General features: G+C 42.2%; 1 protein-coding gene across 1 annotated transcript in view; it reads left to right on the plus strand.

The window, feature by feature from the left end:
• The first annotated feature begins 5,415 nt into the window (after nucleotides 1–5,415).
• Nucleotides 5,416–26,722, plus strand: part of pola1 (polymerase (DNA directed), alpha 1) — a 94,683-nt gene continuing 73,376 nt past the window's right edge. Inside the window, exons 1-26 of the mRNA XM_084049097.1 lie at nucleotides 5,416–5,571; nucleotides 6,624–6,748; nucleotides 7,388–7,484; nucleotides 7,801–7,878; nucleotides 8,010–8,122; nucleotides 8,409–8,471; nucleotides 9,618–9,713; nucleotides 9,814–9,967; nucleotides 10,269–10,443; nucleotides 12,777–12,949; nucleotides 13,047–13,159; nucleotides 13,502–13,615; nucleotides 13,726–13,800; nucleotides 13,900–14,038; nucleotides 14,712–14,866; nucleotides 15,526–15,610; nucleotides 16,524–16,585; nucleotides 16,792–16,881; nucleotides 17,372–17,488; nucleotides 17,802–17,977; nucleotides 18,780–18,909; nucleotides 19,387–19,506; nucleotides 19,969–20,056; nucleotides 20,361–20,485; nucleotides 20,599–20,748; nucleotides 20,964–21,086. Of these exons, the coding sequence (XP_083905223.1) occupies nucleotides 5,523–5,571; nucleotides 6,624–6,748; nucleotides 7,388–7,484; nucleotides 7,801–7,878; nucleotides 8,010–8,122; nucleotides 8,409–8,471; nucleotides 9,618–9,713; nucleotides 9,814–9,967; nucleotides 10,269–10,443; nucleotides 12,777–12,949; nucleotides 13,047–13,159; nucleotides 13,502–13,615; nucleotides 13,726–13,800; nucleotides 13,900–14,038; nucleotides 14,712–14,866; nucleotides 15,526–15,610; nucleotides 16,524–16,585; nucleotides 16,792–16,881; nucleotides 17,372–17,488; nucleotides 17,802–17,977; nucleotides 18,780–18,909; nucleotides 19,387–19,506; nucleotides 19,969–20,056; nucleotides 20,361–20,485; nucleotides 20,599–20,748; nucleotides 20,964–21,086 (2,985 nt within the window). The 5' untranslated portion in view covers nucleotides 5,416–5,522. The remainder of the gene's footprint in view (nucleotides 5,572–6,623; nucleotides 6,749–7,387; nucleotides 7,485–7,800; nucleotides 7,879–8,009; nucleotides 8,123–8,408; nucleotides 8,472–9,617; nucleotides 9,714–9,813; nucleotides 9,968–10,268; nucleotides 10,444–12,776; nucleotides 12,950–13,046; nucleotides 13,160–13,501; nucleotides 13,616–13,725; nucleotides 13,801–13,899; nucleotides 14,039–14,711; nucleotides 14,867–15,525; nucleotides 15,611–16,523; nucleotides 16,586–16,791; nucleotides 16,882–17,371; nucleotides 17,489–17,801; nucleotides 17,978–18,779; nucleotides 18,910–19,386; nucleotides 19,507–19,968; nucleotides 20,057–20,360; nucleotides 20,486–20,598; nucleotides 20,749–20,963; nucleotides 21,087–26,722) is intronic.

Here is a 26,722-nt window from a genome sequence, read left to right on the forward strand (position 1 = left end):
AAGTCCCCTAGTAGGAGCCCTCCTCGCCATGGCGACGGAGGAGAGGAGAGAAGGAAGAGTGGGAGACGACGCTGCCCTCCAATCAGACGGCGGATGCGGCCCCCTCATTTGCATGAAGGGCCGGGATTGGCCGAGCTGGCCATAGCACCATAAGTGAGAGACAGCACCGAGCATCACTGTGTTTTCCACCATGGCTGAGATTTGGACCGTGAGTCTCGGTTTAGTTTTTTTCCCTCTCCCACGTGTTGAATTGAATAATAATAATAATAATAATAATAATAATAATAATAACAATAATAAATGTAATAATAATAATGATAATAATAATAATAATACATAACATAATAGGTGGAATAACACTTATTTAAGTCAGTGCTTTGACAGCAGTTGAACTGAAAGTAACATTAATCCATAAAGACCGGGAACGCATCTGTGTCATTTTAGATTTTAGCTATAGCCATTAATTTATACTTTGGCTATTCAAAAATAGCAGATATACAAGCTCATGATATGAGCTTGTAGATCTGCTATTTTTGAAAAATCATGCATTTTTGCAAATCTTTGACTATCTTTTTTAAACTCAAATCTTTGCTTCTGGGGGTCCCTGGAACTAAATATTTTGAGATGGGGGTCCACGACCAAATACATATAATTTTGGGGAGCCTTGACATGAAAAGTTTGAGAACCACTGATATTACAGCAACATACAGTTTTCAGAAAACAGTTAGGATTTAGAAGACATTTGTAGATGCATTCCCGGGGTGACTGGGTTAATGAGGGACATCTCCTTACAATGACACTGACTTGTTACCCACACAAATATGTACATATTCCAGCATACAAATGTGTACACACCTTTCAGAAGCTTACATAACTTGAAAGTGACTTCCTCTGTTATCAGGTCAATGGGGGGCATCAAGGGCTCTAGGTTTCTTTTAGTGTCAAAATATGACTGTTGATTTATAATGTTTTGTATATTGTAGATGTAAAATATGATGTTCAAATCAATCAAATCAATTCCTATAATTTGGAATTGACAATTAATGTTAACAACCTTCCGACATAATCAAATTAATCAAGTATGAATAGGCCTACAGTATTTATTAAGACATGTTTAAAATAAAAATAAAAAAAATAACTTTCTCAAACAGCAATTCCTATCAACACCGTTTGAAGCCACAAACTTTTAAACAGCTTTACTTATAGTTAGCCTATATTTTGAGGTAGCTTGTTAATAGGCTGAGACAAGGCAACGTATGCAGCTTTTTATAAATAGAAGCAAGGACATCTTTTTTTAATGAGCACAACTACTGTCTTACCTTGCGTAGACCCCTCCTACATTGAGGGATAACAGTCGGCGTGTGTCTGGAACGTGTTCTGGTGCACCTTTGTTTCACCATGATGATGACGATGATGATGATGATGACGAGGATGATGATGATGTCCTACAGGAAATAATATCAGTGTATGTGTGAGTTTACTGCTGCTCCGTCAGTCACAGACACAGACACAATGTATCTTTGGTTCAGCAGCAGCACCACGTGCAGCATCCACACAAACACCGCCCCACCCCCCCCCCCCCCCCCCCCCCACCCCCCTGCTTTCACTGGCCTGTCCTGATTGGTCCCTCCAAGACCAGACTGCCAGTCACTGTACTTAAAGCTGCCTCCAATCCATACGTTTCATGTCATTCATACGTGTGTGTGTGTGTGTGTGTGTGTGTGTGTGTGTGTGTGTGTGTGTGTGTGTGTGTGTGTGTGTGTGTGTGTGTGTGTGTGTGTGTGTGTGTGTGTGTGTGTGTGTGTGTGTGTGTGTCCAGGGAATCATGGATCCAGTTGTCATAGCAGCACAGCAGTAAAGATGAAATGACGATAAGGGTATAAGAATAGAATGAGAACAATATAAAAGACAATTTGAAATCACAACCTGGCCCGCTGCACCTGAGCTGGTCAATACATAATGTATAACATGGAAATAGAGGCATAGTTACAGTGGTTTAAAGTAACGTACATGTACTCAAGTACTGTACTTAAGTACAATTTTGAGGTATTTTTTTTACTTTCTTCAGTATTTACAATTTTCAATACTTATACCCCACTACATCTCGGAAAATATTGTACTTTTACTCCAGTACAATTATATGAAAACTTTGGTTACTAGTTACTTTGTAGATTTTGATTATTAATACAAAAAAACACACTAACGACTTCAGCCCTGTATATATTTTGACCATTTGAAAATAGCAGTTCATTGTAGAGTTCAATATTTTCAAAATATTTTGTATACATTTTGAACTTGTGAAATGGGACATTCTGCACAATGAGTCATTTTACTTTTGCTACTTTAAGTATATTTTGATGCTTATACTTTTGAATACAGGACTTCTACTTGTAACAGAGTATATCTACATTGCAGCGTTGATACTTTTACTTAAGTAAAACATGTGAGTACTTCTTCCATCACTGCATAGTCATGTGCATTCTGTCACCGAATGAAAATGCATAGCTAGGCATACTGTATATAAATAGACTTATAGACCTATGGACTGACCCTATGGGACTGACCTGGCTGTCTGCACTCGGACTGTATAAATAGCCTATCATGTGCAATCTATCACCAGTACTGATGATCAATATGTGTCAGCACAGGGGTCTTCAACGTTTTCAGCCCAAGGACCCCCTAGCTGAGAGAGAGATGAAGCAGGGACCCCCTCTATATCATATAAATTTGTGTTTTAGATTAAACTTTTTTTGTTTGCGTTCACTGTTCTTTTTTTCCCTCTACACCTATACCTCTTTGCTAGGGTTCAAGTGGTTAAGTGGTTTAAAAAAATCATATCACACAAAGATTTGGCGGACCCCCTGTAGTGACTCTGAGGACCCCCTAGGGGTCCCGGAACCCCTGTTGAAGACCCCTGTGTCAGTATGTAAATGTAGGCATGAAGTTAGTTAGATATAGGCCTATTTAAACCTACTGTATACCCAAGATTCGAACCCCAGTATCCAGCATGGGAGAATCCCCTCTTTCTTGACCAGGGGAGATATTGTGCTCATGAGCTTCAGGCAGTTTGTCAACCAGTATAGGTGTCCTACCCAACACCAGGGTCTACATTTGTCAATGGAAGAGCAGGGAGACCATGATGCACCTCCAACCACTGAACATGCAGCTATTAAATATTGTACCTTACAGATTGTTTGGTTTAATTAAAAAAGTTGTAAATTCACCATAGGTTCCAGATTGCAGCTGGCTCCATTTTGACACTCAAAGAGTTAAGTTATGGTGATTGATTGTATTGTGTCATGTGTACTGGCCCTAAAAGGCAACACATGTCAGCTATACAGTAGCTTCATGTTCATGAGAGCCCTAGATAAAGTGTTCAATATTATCCCAAAGCTATTTCCAGAGGACAACATGTTATTGATTGCAACCAGTGGTGGACTAGTGGCCAGACTATATCACTGCATGTTCTTTTTGCGCTGGCAGATTCGTCTGGTCCCTGGCTAGTTAGTGGTGGACAACGTCAAGCAAATACTCAAGTATTCAAAAGTCAAAAGTACTAATTACAAAGTATACATTTTCTTTTTAATATCAATGCATTGCTGTATTAGTAGCCCCCCCCAAACATTTTTGTTGTGAAAATAGCAGATCTACAACCTCACAATGCATTGTACCAAGAGGCATTGTGATCTTGTAGATGGCTATTTTGAAATAGGGCTCAAGTTGTTCATTCCTAATATATTTTTGTACATTTGGGTCCCATGAGTCCCTTCCTTAGAAATGTATATATTTAAAATGTAGCAGATTTAAAGTCAAATTATGCTTGCCAAAAAAACAAACTCAAAATTAAAAAAAAAAACATACTTACAGTAATCAAGTAAATGTCACTTGTCAGTGTCCACCACTGTTGACTGCAACAAAAGAACAAAAGTAGTGTATTGAAAAGCCCTGAGGGGTGGGGCAGTGGGGGGACAGTCACAGCAACAAGCACAGCCTTTGTATGATGGTTTTGTCATAATTGGACTGGGTGCAGTGTCGGGGTAGGGGGGGGTCCCAGCAGGGGGGGGGGGGGGGGTCCCAGCAGACACCACGCCTCGACGCCCTTTCATCCTCCAATCTGGGACAGCACACCAAACAATTGGAAAAGTCCAACTAGGTCGCCATGGAAACACGGTTTAATTGGGATAAGCAGGCAATGCTTCCCAATTCATGTCGGAAACACACACACACACACATACACACACACACACACACACACACACGCACACACGCACACACGCACACACGCACGCACGTGCACGCGCTGAAGTGGTTATGTATGTTTTGTAATAATAATAAACATCTACAAATCTACAAAGTAACTAGTAACTAAAGTTTTCAAATAATTGTAGAGGAGGTACAATATTTGCCTCTGAGATGTAGGCTAGTAGCCTAGTGGAGCACTGGAGTAGAAGTAAAAGTAAAGTAAAAAACAAAACCTCAAAATTGTACTTAAGTACAGTACTTGAGTAAATGTACTTAGTTACTTTACACCACTGATTAAGTTAAATTAATACACTGACGGAAGACAAGTCACAACAATGCACTGCAGCAACACGTTCCAGTATTCATTCTCTATTTTGATATTGTACAACAGCGACATCATGCGTGCAGACTGCAGAATGCAGATACTCGAGGAGCAGTGTTTATGTGTAGAGCCTACTATCCCATAGCCTGGAGCGATGGTCGGGCTGCGATTGGCTAGTTGGCAGTGGTGGTAAAAGTCCATTTAAAAAAAAAAATTAAATACAAGTATCAATGCTGCAATGTAGAAATACTCTGTGATAAGTAAAAGTCCAGAATTAAAAATGTACTTGAGTAAAAGTACAAAAATATTGGCATAAAAATATAGTTAAAGTACCAAAAGTAAAAGTACTCATCATGCAGAATGTCCCATTGCAAGTTACTATGTCTAAAATGTATTAAAACTATTTTTAAAATAGATATTTTCAAATAGCCAAAGTTGAAATAGGGCTGAAGTGGTTAATGTATGTTTTGTAATAATAATCTACAAGCTACAAAGTAACTAGTAACTAAAGATTTCAAATAATCGTAGTGGAGTAAAAAGTACAATATAATTGTCTGTGAGATGTAGTGGTCTGGAGTAGAAGAATAAGGAAATACTCCAGTAAAGTAAAAATATCTCAAAATTGTCCTTAAGTGCAGTAGTGGTGGAAAGTAACTAAGTAACTTAGTTACTTTCCACCACTGCTAGTTGGTTGTCTAGCAACCGTTGACACCAAGCTGTTAACGAATTAACCAATCACACCACGATCGTCTTCCCGGTCTATGGGATGTAGACATTACCCTTCAATAACGTAAGTGGCTGACAGTCGACTGCGTCACATCCTGCGTATGACTTTCCCCGGGAACTGGCGTCAAGGCGATTTGGCGCGGAATGCTCTGTTGTTGTGTCGTCGTATATTACTTACGAGACAGGGTTGAAAAAGCAGCGAATAAAGTGTGAATACGCTGAAAATAAACTAATGGCTCCGGTGTCCAACTCAGAGAAAGAGATGGAGGATGCGGAGGGAGGTGAGTGAGCATCACAGCATAGTGGAAACTAGCTAAGAAGCTACAGCCAAGCAATAGAATAAATAGCATGCATATGAGGAGTAGTTCTCACACTTTATATTGTAAAGGACCTCCATAACTCTTGAGACCGTACCAAATAAAATAAATAACATGGAAGGAATTCCATTTGGTTCCATTTGTACAGACCTGTAAGGTCTGTACAAATGGAACCATTGGACCATTATTTGGACCCCACAAGGAACCCAGATAGTCCCTGGACCCCCACTTTAAGAACCTGCTGTAAGGGTCCATTATATGGACCCCCCAAGGACCACTGAGGGTCCATGGACCTCACTTTGAGAACCGCTGACATAGAGGATAGTTTGGGGGTTGTCGTTAATCGTTATAATAGCTGAGGCTTGGGATTAAACCGTGTTTGTACCACAGTTAACATACATCTGTACTATCTGTTATCTTTAACAACAAGCTATCATTTGTAGCTGTATGTAGGTGGAGACCTAGCCTGGTAAAGCCCCTCCCTAGGTGGAGACCCACCTAGCCTTATCTTATTAGCAATACCCTCCATTGACAGCCCATTCATGAAACAGAAAAGTCCTGTCTGATTGTATTAAATGACAATGTATTAAATGACGATAAACTCCAAAATATTGCACCTGTACGGGTAGACTGGGTTATTCTCTTTGTCTAAAGTCGAGGCTTTGTCTTAAAAAAAATCCACAGTTGTTGTCTTTATCAATAAACTCTGTACAGCCAAGATTCTTTCCAAGTGAAATAGCCCGGGTGCGTGCCACCTGTTTCCAAACTGCACAGATGCATCTAAGTTGCTTGCGGCCAGGGAAGACCGTTGTTAATTCAGTAAAGAAATTCAGTTTCAGTGTCACCCAGTTGATGGCTGCAGTGCACACAGTGCTCAGATATGTCAGACATAACATTTTCCAGCTGTTTTCTAGGTTATAAAGAAAAAAAGCAGGGTTGGCTTTAGCTCGCAGAAATCTATGTCCGTATGTATGCCATAATGTCACACATGTCTCGGCCCTTCCGGTCCGCCCCAGGTGACGCTGCAGGAGGTGGTCTTGCCTCCTCCAGATCCAGGCGAGAGAAGAAGGAGAAAGTGGGGAGGAAATCTGCACTGGAGCAGCTCAGGAAAGCCAAGAAAGGGGAGAAGATCAAATATGAGGTGAGTGTGTTGTATGTGCATCGGGGCAGGAATTTCAGGGAGGCCACGAAGGCCATGGCCGTTGTTGCCGCTCAGTTTGGCCTTGTGCCCCTCAAAAGAATGCCATGCCCTAAGCTGACTGTACCACTTTCTCCTCTGTTTCTTTCTTGTCAATATGTAGACACCAGTGTCTCTTTCTTGTCATGTAGACACCAGTGGCTTTTGTTGAGATTCTGAATTCCCCATCCTTAAATCAATCCAGTGACTTTGATTGGTGCAGGGCTGAGCATGGATAAGATTGTAAATAGCATAGTTTATTTATTTCACTGCAGATAGTCTACATATTAACCCTTAAATCCTTAACCCTTAAATTCAATTAATTATTTCAATGGACTAAAATCTTGTTTTATTTGATGGCCTTCCTGCACTGGCATTTGGCCCTTGTGCCCTCAAAAATGGACATCACCAAAGGCCAAGTGGCCTTGCCCCTAAAATGATGAAATTCCAGGCCTGATGTGAATGCATGAATATCTGCACGAATGAAAGAAGCATGCATACAGAGATGCAGATAAATGTGTTGTGCAAATGTATGCTTATTCTATTGATACACTGGTCTATGTATAGTCAACCTGTGTGTGTGTGTGCTGGCACATTTTCCAGGTGGAGGATATTAGCAGTGTCTATGAGGAGGTGGATGAGGATCAGTACTCTAGGATGGTGCGAGACAGACAAGACGATGACTGGATCATTGATGACGGTGAGGCTTAGCTTATCGGATATCAATGTGGATTGTGTGGTGACTGATTCTTCTCTCATTCTTATTCTGTCTCTCTCTCTCTCTGTCAATGAACCACTTGAACCTTAGCGTCCCTAATCTGGGCATGTCATGCGATAATAGCAGATCATTTCTGCGAATAGATTTAGTGTAGAAGTAAAAAAAGACGGGGTGCATGAACAAAATAACAGGTAAACAGTAATGAATAATGATGAATATATTTTGTTTGTATCAACTTAAGTGATGAATAATGTTACAAATGCCTCTCTCTCAATGTCGGTCTCTCTTGCTGTCTCAGATGGAACGGGGTATGTGGAGGACGGAAGGGAAATCTTTGATGATGATCTGGCCGACGATGTTGCAGAAAAAGGCAAAGGTGAACAACCAAAGCTGTGTTTGTCTATTTTTGTTGTTTGTTTGCATACTGCAGTGGTTCTCAAAACGTGTCTTCATTATTCATCCTTGATACGTACAAGTACATTATTTTGTGTGTGTCTGATGTGTTAGCGGGCAAAGCAGGCGCTAAGGACTCTAAGAAAAACCTGAAGAAAGCTCCTGTCGCCAAACCCAACACCATCAAGAACCTCTTCATGAACAGCAATGTCAAGAAACCAGCTGAGGTGTGTGTTAAAGTGTCTCTGAGGTGGTTTGTAGTGCTTTTACCTGTTTTACCCTGAACAAATGGTTGTGTTCACTGTTCAGTCTTTGTCACTTTGTCACATCATCGTGTCATGTTTGAAAAAAAAAAGTAGGCAATCACATAAATATGAAATTTATATTTGAATCGCTGACAAAAGTACTGGGAACAGTAGTTTTGTGACACAGAATATATGCACCTTGTTTTTCTTTTTGTGTGGCTCTTGCTCCGCTTTTGTCAGACGATGCGATCGATTGTGTCTCTTGCAGAAAGACGTGGACCTGTCCAAAGATGACTTACTGGGAGACCTCCTACAGGACCTGCGCTCTGAGGTCAGTCTCCTGTCATTGTGCACCATGAGACACATGTCATCAGGGTCAGTTAACCCATTCAATCCGGGAACGCATCTATGTCACTTACGATTTCTTTGGCTTTCCAAAAATAGCAGATCTACAAGCTCACCGCTATGAGCTTGTAGATCTGCTATTTTTGAAAAATTGTGAAAATGTTTGCAAATCTTTGAATATATTCTACCAATGTCTTCTAAATCCTAACAGTTAAAAAAAAAACTTATGTTGCTATATCAGTGGTGCTCCAACTTTTATTAAAATATTTGCACAAATGTTCAATATTTTCCAAAAATAGCAGATCTACAAGCTCATAGCGCGGCACTCTGTGCCGCGCTATGAGCTTGTATATATGCTATTTTTAAATAGCCAAAGACATCTAAAATGACACAGATGCGTTCCCGGTCTTGAAGGGTTAAGAGTTAGGTTCAAACACGTGCTGTGTACTGTGTATACAGTATGACTAGTACTAAACCTTATGCGTAGCTCTATTTAGGGCTGGGTGATGGGGACAACATCTAAATATCACATGCTCCAAGGGAAAATTATCTTTGATGCAACACTCACTACCTGGCTGCCTCTCACAGATTCCCGCCCCTCCGATTTAGATATGATTGACAAAGTTGTAACATGAAGAGCCTTGACATCCTTCATCTCCCGGAGTGTTCAGCTGCTGAACACTGTCTGATTAGATTTTTTCTTTTTCTCAGCACTTTTTATTTCTTTAGACGTGTGACTACAATAATTCATTGCTAGTGTTGCTGAATTGATCCATGATTGTTACTGCACAGTACTATACAATGCTATGTTTTCGAGTATCTCAATGGTGAGATGTCTTTATTATTTGCACTTATTAGTTGTCCTTTATGAAACATGTTGCTCTTCTGTGTGCAACACAAATTCTCGTTGGGGAAATAAAGTTTTTATTATTCAGTAGTAGTACTAATATTTGTTTTTAATGCTACCGAAAAATGTTGTTAGATAAATACCTGTATGTATCACACAAGTACTCATGTTCATCCAAATCTGGCTTTGATGTTCCCATCTTAAGTGGGTTTGTTTTAATTAACCCATCCAGTTGTCAGTACACCTACCTAATTAATCTTGTGACGTTTCTTTTCGGTCTCTCAGAAGCCATCTCTTCTGACCCCCCCAGTGGTCACCCTAAAGAAAAAGAAGTCCCTCAGTTCTCCTTTGAACCCGTTCTCCATCAAACCACAGATGAAGGTACGGGACTTAACATATTTACAGACTTAATTTCATGGCTGATTTGAGAACTATGAACCAAACGATCATGAAAACCATTGTCATCTCTACTCAACGGCAGGAATCGCCCTCAGCCGCGGGGCCAAAGCTCAAATCGTCTCGGCCGTCCCCTGCCAAGCTGACACCCAGGACAATTGGCCGCCCCCCTCCCTCTGCCCTGGTCCCCCCAGCAGAGCGCAAGAAAGTGAAAGTGGAGGAACCAGACCAGGAGGAGGGTAATGGATACCTACCGCTGTCCTTCTTGCTTTGTTACCAAAGCTAAATTCTGTGCCTTGATCATTCACTCTTTATTTCTTTCTCTCTCTCTCTCTGTGATACATACTAGTGGTACAATAGTTAATCATACTAATCGATTGATTGTAAAAATAAATCTATTATTGATTCTAATAAAAGGAATCGTTTCTGGGGGGGGGGGTTCTTACATTTTTATGTCGCAACAAAGTACTGTGCACACTGCATAGTCTGCACACAATTTCTTGTAGTGTACCTGTTGCTAACCCGACATGTCTTGTTCAGTGAACGACGGCATGGAGTTTGATGGAGTGGACTTTGACGAACCGATGGAGGTGGCGTTTGGGCCGGACGACGAGGGCGCTTCTGCTGAAGAACCGGCAAAGCCAGAGCCCACTGCAGTCCCCGTAGAGGCGGTCAAAATGGAGGCCAAACCCGAACCCCAGGATCCAGTCCTTCTGTGAGTCCTCATTCTTCATACACATTTTCTCTAGTCCAGTGGTTCTCAAACTTGGTGGACCCCAATAACTCTTGAGTGTGTGCAAATGGATTCAAATGGACCCGTAAGGGTTCCATTTGTACACTCTCAGAGTTACTTGTAAGCTGTAAGGGTCCTTACTTGTTGTAAGCTGTAAGGGTCCTTTTGGACCACCTAAAGGTCCCCGGACCCCACTTTGAGAACCACTGCTTTCGTCTTTCTAGTTTGTCTTAGTTTTATGGGAGATTTACTGGAATAAGAATCAAAAATGAAAACCCTTTCCCTCAGTCCATTGAAGTGATTATTGGAGAAAGCATGTGTTAACGCAATAGTTTGAACAAGTTCCATCCCTGGCTTGGGACCTGTGTTGGCAATGGCATATCAGTCCTAGATTTATCCTTGGTTTCCTGTCTCTTAAAATAATATATATAAAAATCACACCCTGTGTGAAGTTAGCGGCGCCTTTGATACATTTTGTCATCGATATGTGTTTATAGCCATGTGTCACGTGAAGCTTGACCAATCACTTTGTTGACGGGTCTGACCAATCAGAGCGTTGACGGGTCTGACCAATCAGAACGTTGACGGGTCTGACCAATCAGAGTGTTGACGGGTCTCACCAATCAGAGCGTTGACGGGTCTGACCAATCAGAGCTTTGACGGGTCTGACCAATCAGAGCGTTGACGGGTCTGACCAATCAGAGCGTTGACGGGTCTGACCAATCAGAGCGTTGACGGTGAACACGGACAAAGTCAGGTATAGAGCAGGACCCGCTCTATACCTTTAGGTATAGAGCGGCTAGCGCCGCTAAAAATATAAAACCAGCTCAGTGGCCTTGTGGTTAGAATGTCCGCCCTGAGATCATGAGGTCGGGTTTCTACATTATTACGTGGCCAGGTCATACCAAAGACTATAAAAATGTAATCTAATACCTCCATGCGACATACTAGCTACTAGGGATGTTAAGATGTGTCGAAAGTCGACTTGTTGCTCCTCTGGATTCTAAAAATATTTTAAACATTTTAATGGCTTGTTCAAAAACATGTTCAAAAATAGCCAGTTCAAAATGTAAAAAATTATAAAATGTTTTCCGAGAGGGAACGGTGTGTGTGTGTGTGTGTGTCTGTGCTGCTCTAGTGCATGTTCGGTCTGGTCGTGTGTGCGCTGACTAGTTTTGTTAACTTTCTGCTTGTGCATGCTTGAAGATGGCAGATTCACATACTGTAGGAGTGCGGTGTGGGACGATTTTGTCAAGATTGACGATAAAAAACGGAATGGAAAACAGTGCAATGAAAATTGTGCAGCACAAAGTATGCACATCAACATCACTGACGTCAAATCACATTAAAGCGAGACACCCAAACAAAGCAGAATGGCAGACTTCACCGTGAAACCTCGCCATTGATTGTGATGACCGACGGGCAGAAAAGATCACTGATATCGGCTATCATCTTGGCTGTTAAAGCCAAGATGATAGCCGAAGATGCCTATTAGCATTGTCGAGTCGAAAGGCTTCCGTGAGCTGATGGCATTTCCAGAATACAGAGTGCCCTGTCGTAAAACAATGACAGCGCGAAAACACACTTTCCCCCATATACTTCCTAGGTTACGCTCGGGAGTACCTGGTGCGACCTTTCCCAGGTTGCCAGATTTTATTTTGGGGCGAGCATTCTTGTATTTGCTGAGGCTGAGGTAACCAGAATGCTCCATAAGATGTTATCAATGTTTATATCCAGGATACATAGCTATATATTGTTGAACGTGTTGTGTTGTTACTATTATTTGGCATGGGGAAGGAGAGTGGAGTCTGAGTTCTTCCTAATTTGTCAAACGTAGGCATCGTTAGTTAGGCTGCTGTAGCCTATGGATTAAAGTGTTACGTGTTATTAAACGCATACAAAATAAAGTCAAATTTGTATTATCTTTAGCGTTTTGATGCAAATTGTAAACATGATGGGTGCAGTTGTGGTGCTTAAAGGAAACTACTTTGCAGCAAAAAAAAGAAGAGAAAAAACGCATCGATAAATGCCAGCGACACGTCGATACGATCCCCTCGTTCACATCCCTAATACTAGCGTCATGCCCTGGGGGTGTACTTGTACATCATGACTGGGGGATGTACTTGTACGTCATCAAGCCGCCTCATGCTACAGAAACAGAAGATGGTCTCCTGCCTTATGGGCCACATGGCTCGCCACGGCTTACTTACAGTACTACTCACTATATAAAATAAAGCCAGAATGCTATAAAAGTAAAAATATTATAATAAATGAAATGGTGGGTTTAAGTTCTTCCTGGTTGCATGCCTCCTCAGGTCCAGCAGGATAGGAGGTGCATGGGGACAAGACGAGGAGGAAGGAGTCGACATGGCTCCTGCAGAAGTGCAGGTGGACTCCGGCCAACTCCCATTGGTGGAGGGACCGGACGGAGAGCAGGTGTTCCGTTTCTATTGGTTGGATGCCTTTGAGGACCAGTACAGCCAACCAGGTGAGGGTAACCAAGTCCCAACATTTCCTAACCGAATTTAGGGTTTCGGAAGGCAGGTACAGAAACGTTAACCCTGTTACCTTTGTGGCCTACGTAGGCGTCGTCTACCTATTTGGGAAGGTGTGGATCGAGTCGGCCAAAGCGCACGTGAGCTGCTGTGTGACGGTCAGGAACATCGAGAGAACCATGTACTTTCTGCCTCGAGAATATGTGAGTAACGGTTTCCAGCTTCCTGTCACATGGTTGCCACTTTAAGTCTGAAAGGACAGCTCATCCGTGTCTTAAACAATGGTGAATGAAAGCCATGGGGCTACGTTATCCACTGCAGCTTGTGTGGAAAATCTGGCGGGGGTATTAGCAATGTAACTGCCGACTATCATCGCCTTGGTTTCAAAGGTTAAAACTGTGAGCCAAACATTGCATTGTAATCTCTGAGCAATAAAAAATATTATCCCCTTCATTTAACCACTCCCCCAGGGTCTATACTTGGTTGGTCCACTCCTTTTTTCCCCTCTGCACTCTCTCATTGGTTCTTGTGTCATTGTCTCACAGAAAGTGAACCCCAAGACAGGAGAAGTGTCTGACACGCCAGTGGGAATGATGGATGTCTATCAGGAATTCAATGACCTCTCTGAGAAGTTCAAGATCATGAAGTTCAAGTCTAAGGTCTTCACTAATTTTGTTTGGATTTCATCTAATCTGTGTCATTTTATTACATTGTAGTAGCAGACATGTTTTTAAGTGTTTGTTCACTTATTTGTGTCTCTTGCCTATAGAAAGTGGAAAAGAACTATGCCTTTGAAATCCCTGATGTGCCCACTCAAAGCGAGTACTTAGAAGTCAGATATTCTGTGAGTACACACACTTTTTTTCAATCTGTCCATGTAGATGCAAAGTATAGAATAATCGACGAATAATCATTGCATAATGGTTTCGTTCAATAATTGCAGGCAGAGTTCCCTGTGCTGCCCTCCGACCTAAAGGGGGCGACCTTTTCCCATGTGTTTGGGACCAACACCTCCAGTCTGGAGCACTTCCTTCTCAGCAGGAAGATCAAAGGACCCTGCTGGCTCCAGATTAAAACGCCACGTAAGAATCATATCCAAGACAAAAAGGGCAAGACTCACCATCTCTGGTTTACCTCCCGTATATGCGTGATGTAGGCAGCAGCCTTTTAGGAGACTGGAAGCAGGTTGGAGTCTATTGAGTGAACCTGAACACAACTTCTGAACCATTCTTTAGCCCCATGTTCACTGAACTAAGTATTGGACCCGATAGTCACAAGCCACACAATATTCCCAAGATTAATACTAAAATGTTTTTTTTTCAGAGCGACAAATCAGGAGAAAATCTACTTCATTATCAATCTTTCTCTGTCACAGCAACACACACTCGCGGGATCTAGCACCAGTAAACATAGGACGTTCACAAGATTTGCCGTCATACGTCGGCGCCCATTTAGTAGACCATTTGTAGGACCATTTGTGTACCATAGGATTTGTGTACCATTTCGCCTCTAGTGGCTCCAATTGGGATGGCGTATCTTCCTAAATTAACCATCTTTGACCATATGTAACGTATTCTACCAGGCTTCTTCTGCCATCTTGACGCTGGTCCAAAGTAAACAAAACGACAACCATGGCTCAAGCGCAGGATTTTGTCAAAACGTCATTGATGATATGAAAACAATGTTCTTGACCCCACTTTAATGTTCCTGTCCCTCTTTGCTGTCCTGGCCTGTCCTCTCTTGTGTCCCCTGTAGAGCTCACCAGCCAATCGGTCAGCTGGTGCAAGGTCGAGGCTCTGGCCCTGAGGAGTGACCTGGTGACGGTGGTCAAAGACCTGCCGCTTCCACCCGTCACGGTCATGTCCATCAGCCTGAAGACGGTCCAGAACCCCAAGACACACCAAAATGAGGTCACACACCCCTAGGAAGCACATACACTCGACATAGAACACACTTTGTGCCATGATACAACATACATTATACAGTATTAGATGATCTGATTATTCTGTCTTGACTGCGCTTAACCACTTAAAACCTATATACTCAATTGACTGGGGTAAATAAATAAATACATAATAATAGTTATAAATAGATCTGCTATTTTTGAAAAATCTTAAAGGGATAGTTCAACCAAAAAATTGCATTTTTTTCTGTCGATTAGTGACCCCATGGAGACGTGAATTCATGGATATATTTGTTTGTTTTTGTCGCATTCCTAAGCCAATAATTTGATGACCAGCGGACCGGTAGGCAGCAATTCCGGTAGGAGACACAAAGGAGACCATTTGTGTCTCCTACCCGAACCGCTGCCGGTCATCAAATTATTGGCTTAGGAATGCGACAAAAACAAAAATATATCCATGAATTCAAGTCTCCATGGGGTGACTAATCGATAGGAATAAAGTCATTTTGTGGGTGAGCTATCCCCAAGTGTTTTTGAATTTAGATTTAACTAGGTTTAGAAGGCATTTGTAAAATCGGCCTCAGGTCTTATTGGGTTAAGGTAAGGTTCAGTCGGAGAGGTGATGCAAGGACGTGTCTGATCGTAGTACTTTCCCTTTGTATGCAGATCGTGTCACTGGCTGCACTAGTGCATCATCAGTTCCACGTGGACAAAGCCCCCCCACGACCGCCATACCAGACCCACTTCTGTGGTGAGTACAGATTAATTGTGTTTTTGGCATTGAACAATGGAACATATGAATTAACACTTAATTTCTGTGTGCCTTTTTATGCTTCGTAATAAAGAATTGCACAGGGCAGATAAGATAAATAACTTAAATATACAAATAAATTACTAACATTTAATAATTTTAAAAATAGCAGAAATAGCTGATGAGCAAAATAAGATTCTCTCAAATAATTGCGATTAGGCGATTATGTAATAATTGTGACGGGCCTAGTGGTGAGTGATCGCGGTGCCCACAAGTGCAGAGTGGGATATCACTGTGTCGTGTAAATCATCGCTGTCTGGCGGAAACCTTGTCCAAAAATTGTCACTTTTCAGGAAATGTAAAAATGTCCCTGTTTTCCAATGGATCCAATGTGGTTATTTTTTTCGTCACAAAGCTCTTGTTAATACTTATTATAGTATGGAACAAAGACAAGTAATAGAATTTTGTTGAAGGTGTAAATTAATCTGGCATTAATTTACCTAAAAGTTTAAATTATGGTGATGGAAGATTTCAGCCCGAAAGCAACGAAATGAACCATCTTTGTGTCCATCTTTGTCTTGATTTGGTCATATTTTCTCAAAACATCCTTGATGATGCAATGCAACAGTGTACAGTACCTCATTTACCTTAAATTATACTGATGAAAGCCATTTATAGCCATATTTATTATATTATTCATTAATGCACCAAAGAACTCTGTGTTGCTCAACCCAGGTGCATACACACATGGGACTTTTTAAAAGAATTATAATTTAATATGTATATTAAACACCCTGAAATTCATCTCCTCTTTATGTCTTTAACACTTCCCCTTTTACCAACTGTACTTGGAAACCTGGTTTCAATAAATAAATACTTATTTACACTTGTGAATTGTGTTGTTGTGTTTCAGTGGTCAGTAAACCCAGCGACTGCATCTTCCCCTACGACTTCAAAGATGTTGTGAGGAAGAAGGTGAGTCTGTCTGAGTGATCACCTGGACCTAGTGGTTTTCGTGGTTCAACCACTTTTATTTTGCGTCATGCCTTCGAAAACAAACGATATACAAGCTTGTAACGTGTTGCAAGATACTACAGACATTTTGTGACTCATTTCGAATAGCTGTAGAAGTCTGCATGTCATGTCTGAGCTGCTGTTTACTGTGTTTGTGTGTGTGTCAGAATGGGAAGGTGGAGATAGCAGCTACAGAGAGGACACTGCTTGGTTTCTTTCTGGCCAAGATGCACAAAATCGACCCTGACGTCCTGGTGGTGAGTAGGACACTTCTTACTTTGTAGGGGATGAAACTAGGGCTGAATGATGTGGACAAAATAAAATGATATTTTTGACCCGATACCTGAATATCCATATTGTGATTATAATATGGTATTGTGGCGATAAAATCTGTATTTCTATATATCTATATTTATATCTATATTTTTTGACCAGATTCCTCGATATCAAAAAAAAAAAAATATTACTTGTCTTTGTTCCATACTAAACTAACTTCTAATGTTTTGGTTATGTTATGTTATGTAAGTAATTTCAAGATGACTGGGGCTTATGATGGATTCTTATTTTACTGTCATATTATGTTCCAAATCACATAGATGGAATTGACTAATCAAAAAACCTTATGGACTGATGAATCAATTATCTTAACTTAACTGTGAAGTGCATAAGAACATGGCTTCATCAGAAGGTCAAATGATTGCGTAAGATTTAGGCAACGCACTGATCTGTCAATTTCACTTCTGTCAGGGTCACGATATCTTTGGCTTCGACCTGGAAGTCCTACTGCAGCGGATCAACGTGTGCAAGGTCCCTCACTGGTCCAAGATTGGACGCCTCCGAAGGGCCAACATGCCCAAATTAGGGGTGAGAAAGAAGAGCAACGATACAAAGAATGAAAACCAACTGATCGTGTCAGTAGTAACAATAGACTTTAATAAAAAATATAAGCATTTGGAGAAAAATGTTCACATTTAGCTTTTTTCCTTTCAATGTTTTTTTTCCTTCAAAATAGTGAAAATAGCAGATCTACAAGCTCACAACAGGTCGTGATGCGACCCGTCGATTGATTGAAAAAGTAATCAGTAGAAGATGATCGATAGTTGCACCCCTACAGTTGTACATGCAGCCTATGCAAATATATCACATACGTTTGTGTCTGGATGTCGCGTTCTTGCAGGGTCGCGGCGCCTTCGCAGAGAAGAACGCCACCTGTGGTCGTCTGGTGTGCGACGTGGAGATCTCAGCCAAGGAGCTGATTCGCTGTAAGAGTTACCACCTGACCGAGCTGACGGCCCAGGTGTTGAAGATGGAGAGAGCCACCATCCCACAGGAAAACATTAGGAATCTCTACGGGTGTGTGTGTGTGTGTGTGTGTGTGTGTGTCTTCATGCTGCAGCCATTTGTTTCAGGTGTAATGCTGTTTTCACACTAGCAGCTACAGGCTACCGTTGAGTTTCAATGGAAGCCAGCGACATGAAGATAAAAAGCGACGATAGCAGATCTACAAGCTCATAGTGTGGCACGAAGTGACACGCTATGAGCTTGTATATCTGCTATGTATGAATAGCCAAAGAATAAAAATAATAGTTAAAGTCTCTCTCTCTAGTCAAATATAGCTACAATCTAAAATGACACAGATGCTCTCCCAGTTTTAAGGGGTTATGGGTTAACCATTTCCACTCACCTTAACCAGTGTGAACACAGCATAACGTCTAAATCCATTCACCAGTAGATCCAATTTAGTTATTTAGTCACAGAGCTCCTGTTGATACTTTATATTCTTATAAAACCAGCAGACAGACTTAACCACTTTCACCCTGGCATCCCTATTTTTTGGCTTATTATTATTATTATTATTATTATTAGGCGTTTGACGTCTTTCAAGCCCAAAATCATGAGCTTAGAGCACTATTTCCGCGACTTTTGCGTGACACTGTCATACGATGGATGATGATTCAAAAAATATTTGAATATTTAATTATACACTTTAAATTAAATACCCTTTTTGTTTACAGTGTAAAATTAAATATTAAATATATTTTTTAAATGCCTATGGGAAGGATTTATGGGTTTGCTGTCTGTGGCATCACAAAATGGCCGCCACTGCTATGCCCTATACAGTGTATATATATGTGTGTGTGTGTTTGTGTATCAGTGACTCCGCTCATCTGCTGTACCTGTTGGAGCTGACATGGACAGATGCCAAGCTCATCCTCCAGATGATGTGTGAGCTCAACGTGCTGCCGCTGGCCCTGCAGATCACCAACATCGCCGGCAACGTCATGGTAACGCACACCACGAAACCTCCGTAATGGGTTCCATGCAGCAGCAACGAGTGCTGCTCTCTAGGACTGTGGTTCTCAAACTTTTTCATGTCAAGGAAGTAAAAGTATAAGTAAAGTATAAAAAAAGTGGTTAAAATGATTGTGATGCTAGATTAACACATTTAGCTGGGGACCCCCTGGTACCCCCCCAAGGACCCCTGGGGGATCCCGGACCCCACTTTGAGGCTCTAGGACAGTGGTTCTCATACTCAAAAGTTGTCAACATGTTTCGACCTACAGAGGTCTTCGCCCCGGTCAAAACACTTTGGTGTTTACCTTGTTATTATAAAGGCTGTTTCCTCCTTTATACAATTGAGTGCCCGGATTCTCAGTTTTTATCTCAAAGTTTTAGCTTAATTGCCTCTCCCAACCAGCCTGGTTATGTGCTTGTGTGCCTCATCCCCCCTCACCATCCTGCTACCTGTTTGTTGTCTTTAGTCTCGTACTCTGATGGGCGGTCGCGCAGAGAGGAATGAGTTCCTGCTGCTTCACGCCTTCCACGACAAGGACTACATTGTCCCCGACAAACCCTCCTTCAAGAAGGCTCAGCAGGAGATGGTACTGACTTACACACACACACACACACACACACACACACACACACACACACACACACACACACACACACACACACACACACACACACACACACACACAATATATACACAATACACAATATATGAAAATTTAGAACCAATGCGACTTAATCTTGCTCATGTAGGATAATCGAGATGCATAAAAAAGTATACAGTATATATCTATAGTTTTTTGTTTTGTTGTATATCAACAATATATTTTTTTAATAGATTTATGATCAAATTCGAATGAAACGCATCGCATTGTCAGCTGGATCTGCTATTTTCACCTCTGCGTTCATTAATCGTAATTGAGGCAAATGGTTGAAACAATCATGATACTGATTTGAAGTCATTTTGCCCAGCCCTAGTTAGGACACTAGTCTCTGTATAAATGATTAATGATTACAATGTTGTGCTTGTGTTCCTCATGTGGGCCCATCAGGAGGGAGAGGAGGAGGGCGATGCAGGTAAAGGCAGGAGGAAGAAGAAGGCAGCGTATGCTGGTGGTCTGGTGCTGGACCCCAAAGTCGGTACGTCTCCCTTTGTGTTAAAGGTGCAGACTCTTTAAAAGCCAGTTTTGTCTCTCCAGACAAACATGCTTTGGAAAACTCTTTCTGCCTCTTTTATGTGAATGTGTCCTAGAAATGTTTTATGTGAAATGTGTATACTATATTGTGCATATATCATTGTGCTTTCTTTCTTTCTTTATAACTTTGTGTTGTTGCTCACTGCTTCTCTCCGTCTCTGTGTCTCTCTCTCGCTCTCTCTCTCTCTGTCTCTATCTGTGCCAGTGTGTTGTGATTGCCGCTCACGTCTCTCTGTCTCCCTCCACAGGTTTCTATGATAAGTTCATTTTGCTGCTGGACTTCAACAGCCTGTACCCGTCCATCATCCAGGAGTTCAACATCTGCTTCACCACCGTACAGAGAGAGGCTCACGCCACGCGCAAGAAAAACGAGGTGGGTTCTTCTTATTAGGGGCCGTGTCCACTGCAAGGTCATTACAGGAATCAGGATGCTGAAGGCAACGCTCCAAGCCGGTTTCACCCTCATGTTTCCACCGTGTTTAACAGGAGGACGAGTCGGACGAGATCCCGGAGGTTCCGGACCCCGACCTGGAGATGGGTGTTCTGCCCAAAGAAATCAGAAAGCTGGTGGAGAGACGCAAACAAGTCAAAGGGCTGATGAAACAGCAGGACATCAACCCCGACCTCTACATGCAGGTACACACACACACACACACACACACACACACACACACACACACACACACACACACACACACACACACACACACACACACACACACACACACACACACACACACACACACACACACACACACACACACACACACACACACACACACACACACACACACACACACACACACAGTGAGTCATCTTGTGTATTGTGACCTTTTGTTTTTGTGTGTTAGTATGACATCCGTCAGAAGGCTCTGAAGCTCACTGCTAACAGCATGTACGGCTGCCTGGGATTCAGCTACAGTCGCTTCTACGCCAAACCCCTGGCTGCACTGGTCACACACAAGGGCAGAGAGGTACACACACACACACATCAACAACATAATGAGTCAGTGAGGAGGACATTGCAAGTGGGCCCCCAAATAATTGTCAAAACACTGTTATTGATATAAAAAAACCTTCATGCTATGTTTTCTTTAAAACCTTGAAGAATTAGTTCATGGTGATAAATTATAACTGAAAGTATATCGATCCAAGCCAGAACACAATCATTACAATTAATTAAGTTGTGTTGGTGTATTGCTGCCTCTAAAGTAAAGTACATATTTGTGAAACGTTTGCACAGCCTCGATTTGTGTGCATAGCGCATGCCATACACGTGTATCAAGTGATGAATGCCACTCGTTTGCAATTGAAATGCGTGTGACATTTACATAGATCAATGCCCCATTTAACGCCATTAGCGTCCGGGTTGCTCAGTCGGTAGAGACCTCGAACTCTGTCTGCGTATGAGTAGCACGGCTTTGTTAACTAAGTTGTGCCGTTAGTAGTGGTAGCTGTCTAGCTGATGGTATGTGTTGCGCTCCACCTCCGAAATTCCTCTCCTAGGGGTTAGCAGTTTGCACTAGCGTGCTATCGCTAACGGCGACAAGTGGGAGGGGCGGGCTGTTTCCCCTTCCAGGGCGACAATATGCGTGACGTCAGAGTGGTTCGCTACTGAGCCGAAATATGGCCGAAGCGAATTCAAACAATTAAAAGTACATTATCCAAAGGCCACAGGCATGATCGAATTTTAGGCTAAATTGTGGATGAAATTGGACACGTGGTCTGCTAGAACATACCCAGATGACCCGGAAGTCCAACCACTTTGCGTTTGTATTAGTAAGGATGAAAGGAGTCTCAGTTTACACTTCATACAATGACAGTCAGGCAGCAGAGAACAGGCGCATATCCCTGTCTGTCTGTTGGCACCTCGGCACTGAAGCCTAACCAATGGACCATTTTGCGGAACGAATTATTATCCAAGGATAATCGGCTTCTGTATGTATAGCCTACTAGCGGCCTGTTTGTCGGGATGACGTCACAAACATGACCTATGGATATACGGTAATTGCCTCAGAGCTGTGCTTTGTACAGCTCTGTGGTGGAAAGCCTGGTGACGCAAGGTTAGAGCTGCGATGTTCATTTAAAAGACTGCACGCAGTTTCACAAGTTCTGTAATCAGTTATGAATCCAGTAAAAGTACATTCAAAGTGGAACAAACCTGGATATTTTTTCAAGGACTCAAATCCTAAAATCACTTCCACTTACGTCCACTAGAGGGCAATGCTGGATCAAGGTCCACAGTTCACCCTCAATCCCTCTCTTTCCTCACTAATCCCTCCCTCTTTCTTCATTCCCTCCTCTCATTACTCTCTCACTCTCTACATAACTCTCTCTCTAGCTACACCCCTTTCTGTCTCCTCCATTCCTTTTTTTTAAATGTTTTTTTTCCTTTTCTTTTCTCTCTGTGTGTCTGATTTTCTTTCGTCAAAATATATGAAACCTGATTAATTATGTGAAACCGATAGGCCCGTGTAACACTCTACATTAACATAATACCACACACACACATGCGCTATGTAAAGTGTGATTGTGTAATGAGGTCTCTCAACACGGGCGTATATAAAATGAGCCTACACAGACGCACGAGTGTGGATTGCATGACATAAACGGCTATTTTTGGAGATTGCGGTATTGTATGGGTAACTGAACACCACACACACACACACACACACACACACACACACAGTCGCGCCATGCCAGCGGTGGTGTTCATGTGTTCATTTAATGAGCTCTAACAATACATGCACTCAGCACAGTGGCGTTGGACGGACTGGGTCCCCAGGGGAGCCTTTTTATTATGATCTCCTTACACACACATTGTGCTTCCTAATAGAGGGCAGGGCAGTAACTCGCAACACAACTCTGCCTGTGTAACACACACGCTTATGAGTGCGTGTGTGTGTTATTTTGCTTGGGGCTATTTGTGCCTCCAAGTCATGCTCCTTGTTCAGTTGACAGATCTACATAGTGGAAGGTGTGTGTTTGATGAATTGGTACAGGTGTAATGCCCCCCCCCCCCAAATAAGCAGGTCCAGGCTTATTACTTGTATTCTTGTCAACAGCCAGGGGTGAATGGGTTAGTTACATTACACTTTACCACCCTCTCCCTCCACCGTCCCTGTCTCTCACACTGCAGACTCTCACAGTCAATTTAACACTGAGGATTTTATTGTGTGTGCATGCATGTTGTTTACCACAGCCGGAGCATGTGTTTTGCTTTGTGAATGGGGTGTCTACAGGCCCCCCACCTTTTTTTTTCCTTTCTCTTTCTTCTAAAGTGTCGTTAAATTGAATTACGTAAATGTAAGGCCTGGAGATAAAACGGGGATCAGTCTAGCATGCACGGCTTGCGTGTCAGAGGCCATACAAATGTCTACTTTCTACTTGTCACTCTATACCTGCGTTTGTAACAGACCTGTGTACGTCTCTCTCGGTTTTGCGGCAAACCCGGGCTCGAATTATATTCCCTGATCTGCATCAGGATTGTCAACAAACATGTCGAACAAGTCCCATATAATGCCTTTATTTTGTGGCATTTACATACTATACTGAATATAATGGAGTGGGATGGGAGAGTTTTTTGGGAAGTTCAATATACTCTAGGAGGTCCTAGAATCTAGGACAGTGGTTCTCAAAGTGGGGTCCTGGGACCTCCTAGGGGTTCCTTGAGGCGTTTCCCCAGGGATCCCCGGCAAAACTAGTTGATGTATCATCGCAATCATTTAACCACTTTAAGCCCTGTATCCATGTGCCCTGTATGTATGTCTATTTGAAATAGCAGATCTACACACTCACACAACACATAAATACATGTTTACACATTTTTAATATTTTTGAAACATTTTAACAATACAAATCTTGTATGGGGGTTACCTGGCACAAAATATTTTCAAAGGGGGTACGCGGTCAAATGCATATTAATTTGGGGGTCCTTGACATGAAAAAGTCTTGAGAACCACCGCTCTTGGAACCCAGAGCATTTGGATTGGAGCGGCAGCCTGCTGAGGCTGCAGGCTGTCAGGACTCTCTGCCTGGCTGTTTCCTGGTGTTTACTGTGTAGCTATGATCATAGATACGGCTATTTATACTGCAGGTTCATCTGGACAGCACTAATATACTAATGGAGCAAACCGCTCCCGTTCCCACTTGCCGACGAACTAAAAAGTCGAGGGGGTAAACTGCTCGCGTGAAGACAGAAAAACCCAAACATCTTTTAAAAATGATTTATATCTCAATCAGTCACACACAAGAACAAAATAAAGCGTTTTTTTTTAATTGTTAAAGGGATGGTTCACCCCAAAAAAAAAAATATTTCTATTGATTGGTAACCCCATGGAGACTTGAATTCATGCATATTTTTTTGTTTTTGTCACATTCCTAAGCCAATAATTTGATGACCAGCGGACCGGTAGGTGGCGGTTCTGGTAGGAGATACAAAGGAGACTGCCGGTCATCAAATTATTGGCTTAGGAATGCGACAAAAACAAAAAAAATATCCATGAATTCAAGTCTCTATGGGGTGACTAATCGATAGAAAAAAAGTCATTTTGGGGGTGAACTATCCCTTTTTAACTCACTGAGTGCCAATAACGTGTTTCACGTGTTTTTACCGCTATGGCGCTGGGTGCCATTAACGTGTTTCACGTGTTTTTGAAAAATTAGCATAAAAAAAAATATATATATATATATATTTTTTTAAAACATGTTCAGAACCCAAGATATCATCATCTGAAGATGTGCAGCTCCATCCACTCCTTGTTTAACTTAGAACTGAAAAAGGCTGTATCTCGCTTCCTAAGCACTTTTTGTTTTCTGTGAAAAAAACTCTGGCACTTTTCAGAATCAATTCTGAAATAATTCTGGCAATCCTGGCACTCAGGGAGTTAAATGCAAAAATAACAAACTAACAACATTTTAGTTGGCTCCTGTTTTTATAAAATGGTGATTGTAAATGGTGCATTTATATAGCTCTTTTATCCAAAGCGCTTTGCATAGATTATGCATTACATTTACCCATTCACACACACATTCATACACCGATGGCGGAGGAAACCATGCAAGGCACCAACCTGCTCATCGGGAGCGACACTAACTCTGGGGGAGCCCGGGATCGAACTGAGAACCTCATGGTTCCCATCCGGCCGCTCTACCGGCCACGCTACCCCTGAGCCACTGCCGCCCTATATACTGTGGTGTCAATTAAATGTGGCGTTTACGTATTTGCTCTGTCTTTATCGCCTTGACTGTATTGACCCGAGCACAATGTATTTCCATTGTGGACAATAAAGGACATCTAATCTAAATCTATTATATCAGAAATCTGAATGCATGGCCTCATGCCTACTGTATATGGGCTTAACACATCCACTGCCAGGCCCGTAGTCCTACGGGCCGTTAAATCCAACCGTTAACTGCCGTTCCCGTAGCCCGTAGTCCCGTAGTTTTCCCATGTTAAATCGTGCAGGTGCAGATTCCGGATTTTTTTTGCACTTCCGGTCCGCCAGGGGGCGGACCGGAAACGAAATAATACTGTTTCCGGTTTTTCTCCCGCCTCCGTTTCCTGTCTAGCGGTCAACTTTGGACGCCATTATCTCTGGCTTGTTGTTTTTCTCACCACATCCACCATTTTAGCGTTTTCCTCTCGTTCTCCAGAATGCAGTGTCGGATCGCCGCACGGTTTTCAGCGTTTTGTTCGGTCGGGTCCCGTGTTTGTGTCGAACCAAATGAACGCGGATTTTAAACGGATTTAGCGGGGCCTATGACGGAATCAAAAAAACAAAAAAGGTAAGAAATAGCGTGGCACTACGATGGACGTTCTGAGATTAGCCGATGGCAGTCAATGTGTTAATAACAATAATCTCTTGTGTGGTTTGGATAGCAGAACAAACGTGTCTCTCTGTAATTGGTTATTCCGACTGAAAACATCCTGAAAGACTAGCTTGTGTGCTGTGCATGTTGTGGGTTTACGTTTTGGATCTAATCGCCCCCTTACCCCTCAGTGTAATGATGGCAAAACTACAGTCGATTTAAAAGTAAGGATTGGCCACTACAGGCCACTGCAGAGTTGTGAATGCCTGAATTAGCGCATGCTACTTTATCTGAACCCTGTGACATCTTGTTGAATCACCACATAATGCTTATATTTTGAGGAAAGCATATGAGGAAACTAAGCCAAACAAGAGGATAAAGGAGTAGGGATGGAGCTCGAAAACCGGGTCCATTATATACCCGGGCATGAATTTATCGAGACCCGGTTTTCGATAAGCTTTAGGCTTGTCGAACCTGTTATCGAGTGCAGCGGCCCATGACGTCATGTCTAAACTATCAAAACAAGAGGCGATCAAGAAATAAATCTAATCACCCACGCTGGCACAAACATGTTGGTCTAAAAGTGTATTGATAGCTGCAAGTTGTGCCAAACAGCGCTGTCCGTCCCTCAGTCTATCGTTGCCGAAAATGGCAGATCTACAAGCTCACAACGTGGTGCGAACAGACGCAGTGTGAGCTTGGAGATCGGCCATGTTTGGTGCGTGACACTGTCGTACGATGAAGTATACATTGCGCTTTTAAAGTGACAGTACACACATTAACCGTTTCTTCAATATTA

Source organism: Gymnoscopelus microlampas, assembly GCF_963454915.1.
Source record: "Gymnoscopelus microlampas genome assembly, chromosome: 22".
Taxonomy (NCBI): domain Eukaryota; kingdom Metazoa; phylum Chordata; class Actinopteri; order Myctophiformes; family Myctophidae; genus Gymnoscopelus; species Gymnoscopelus microlampas.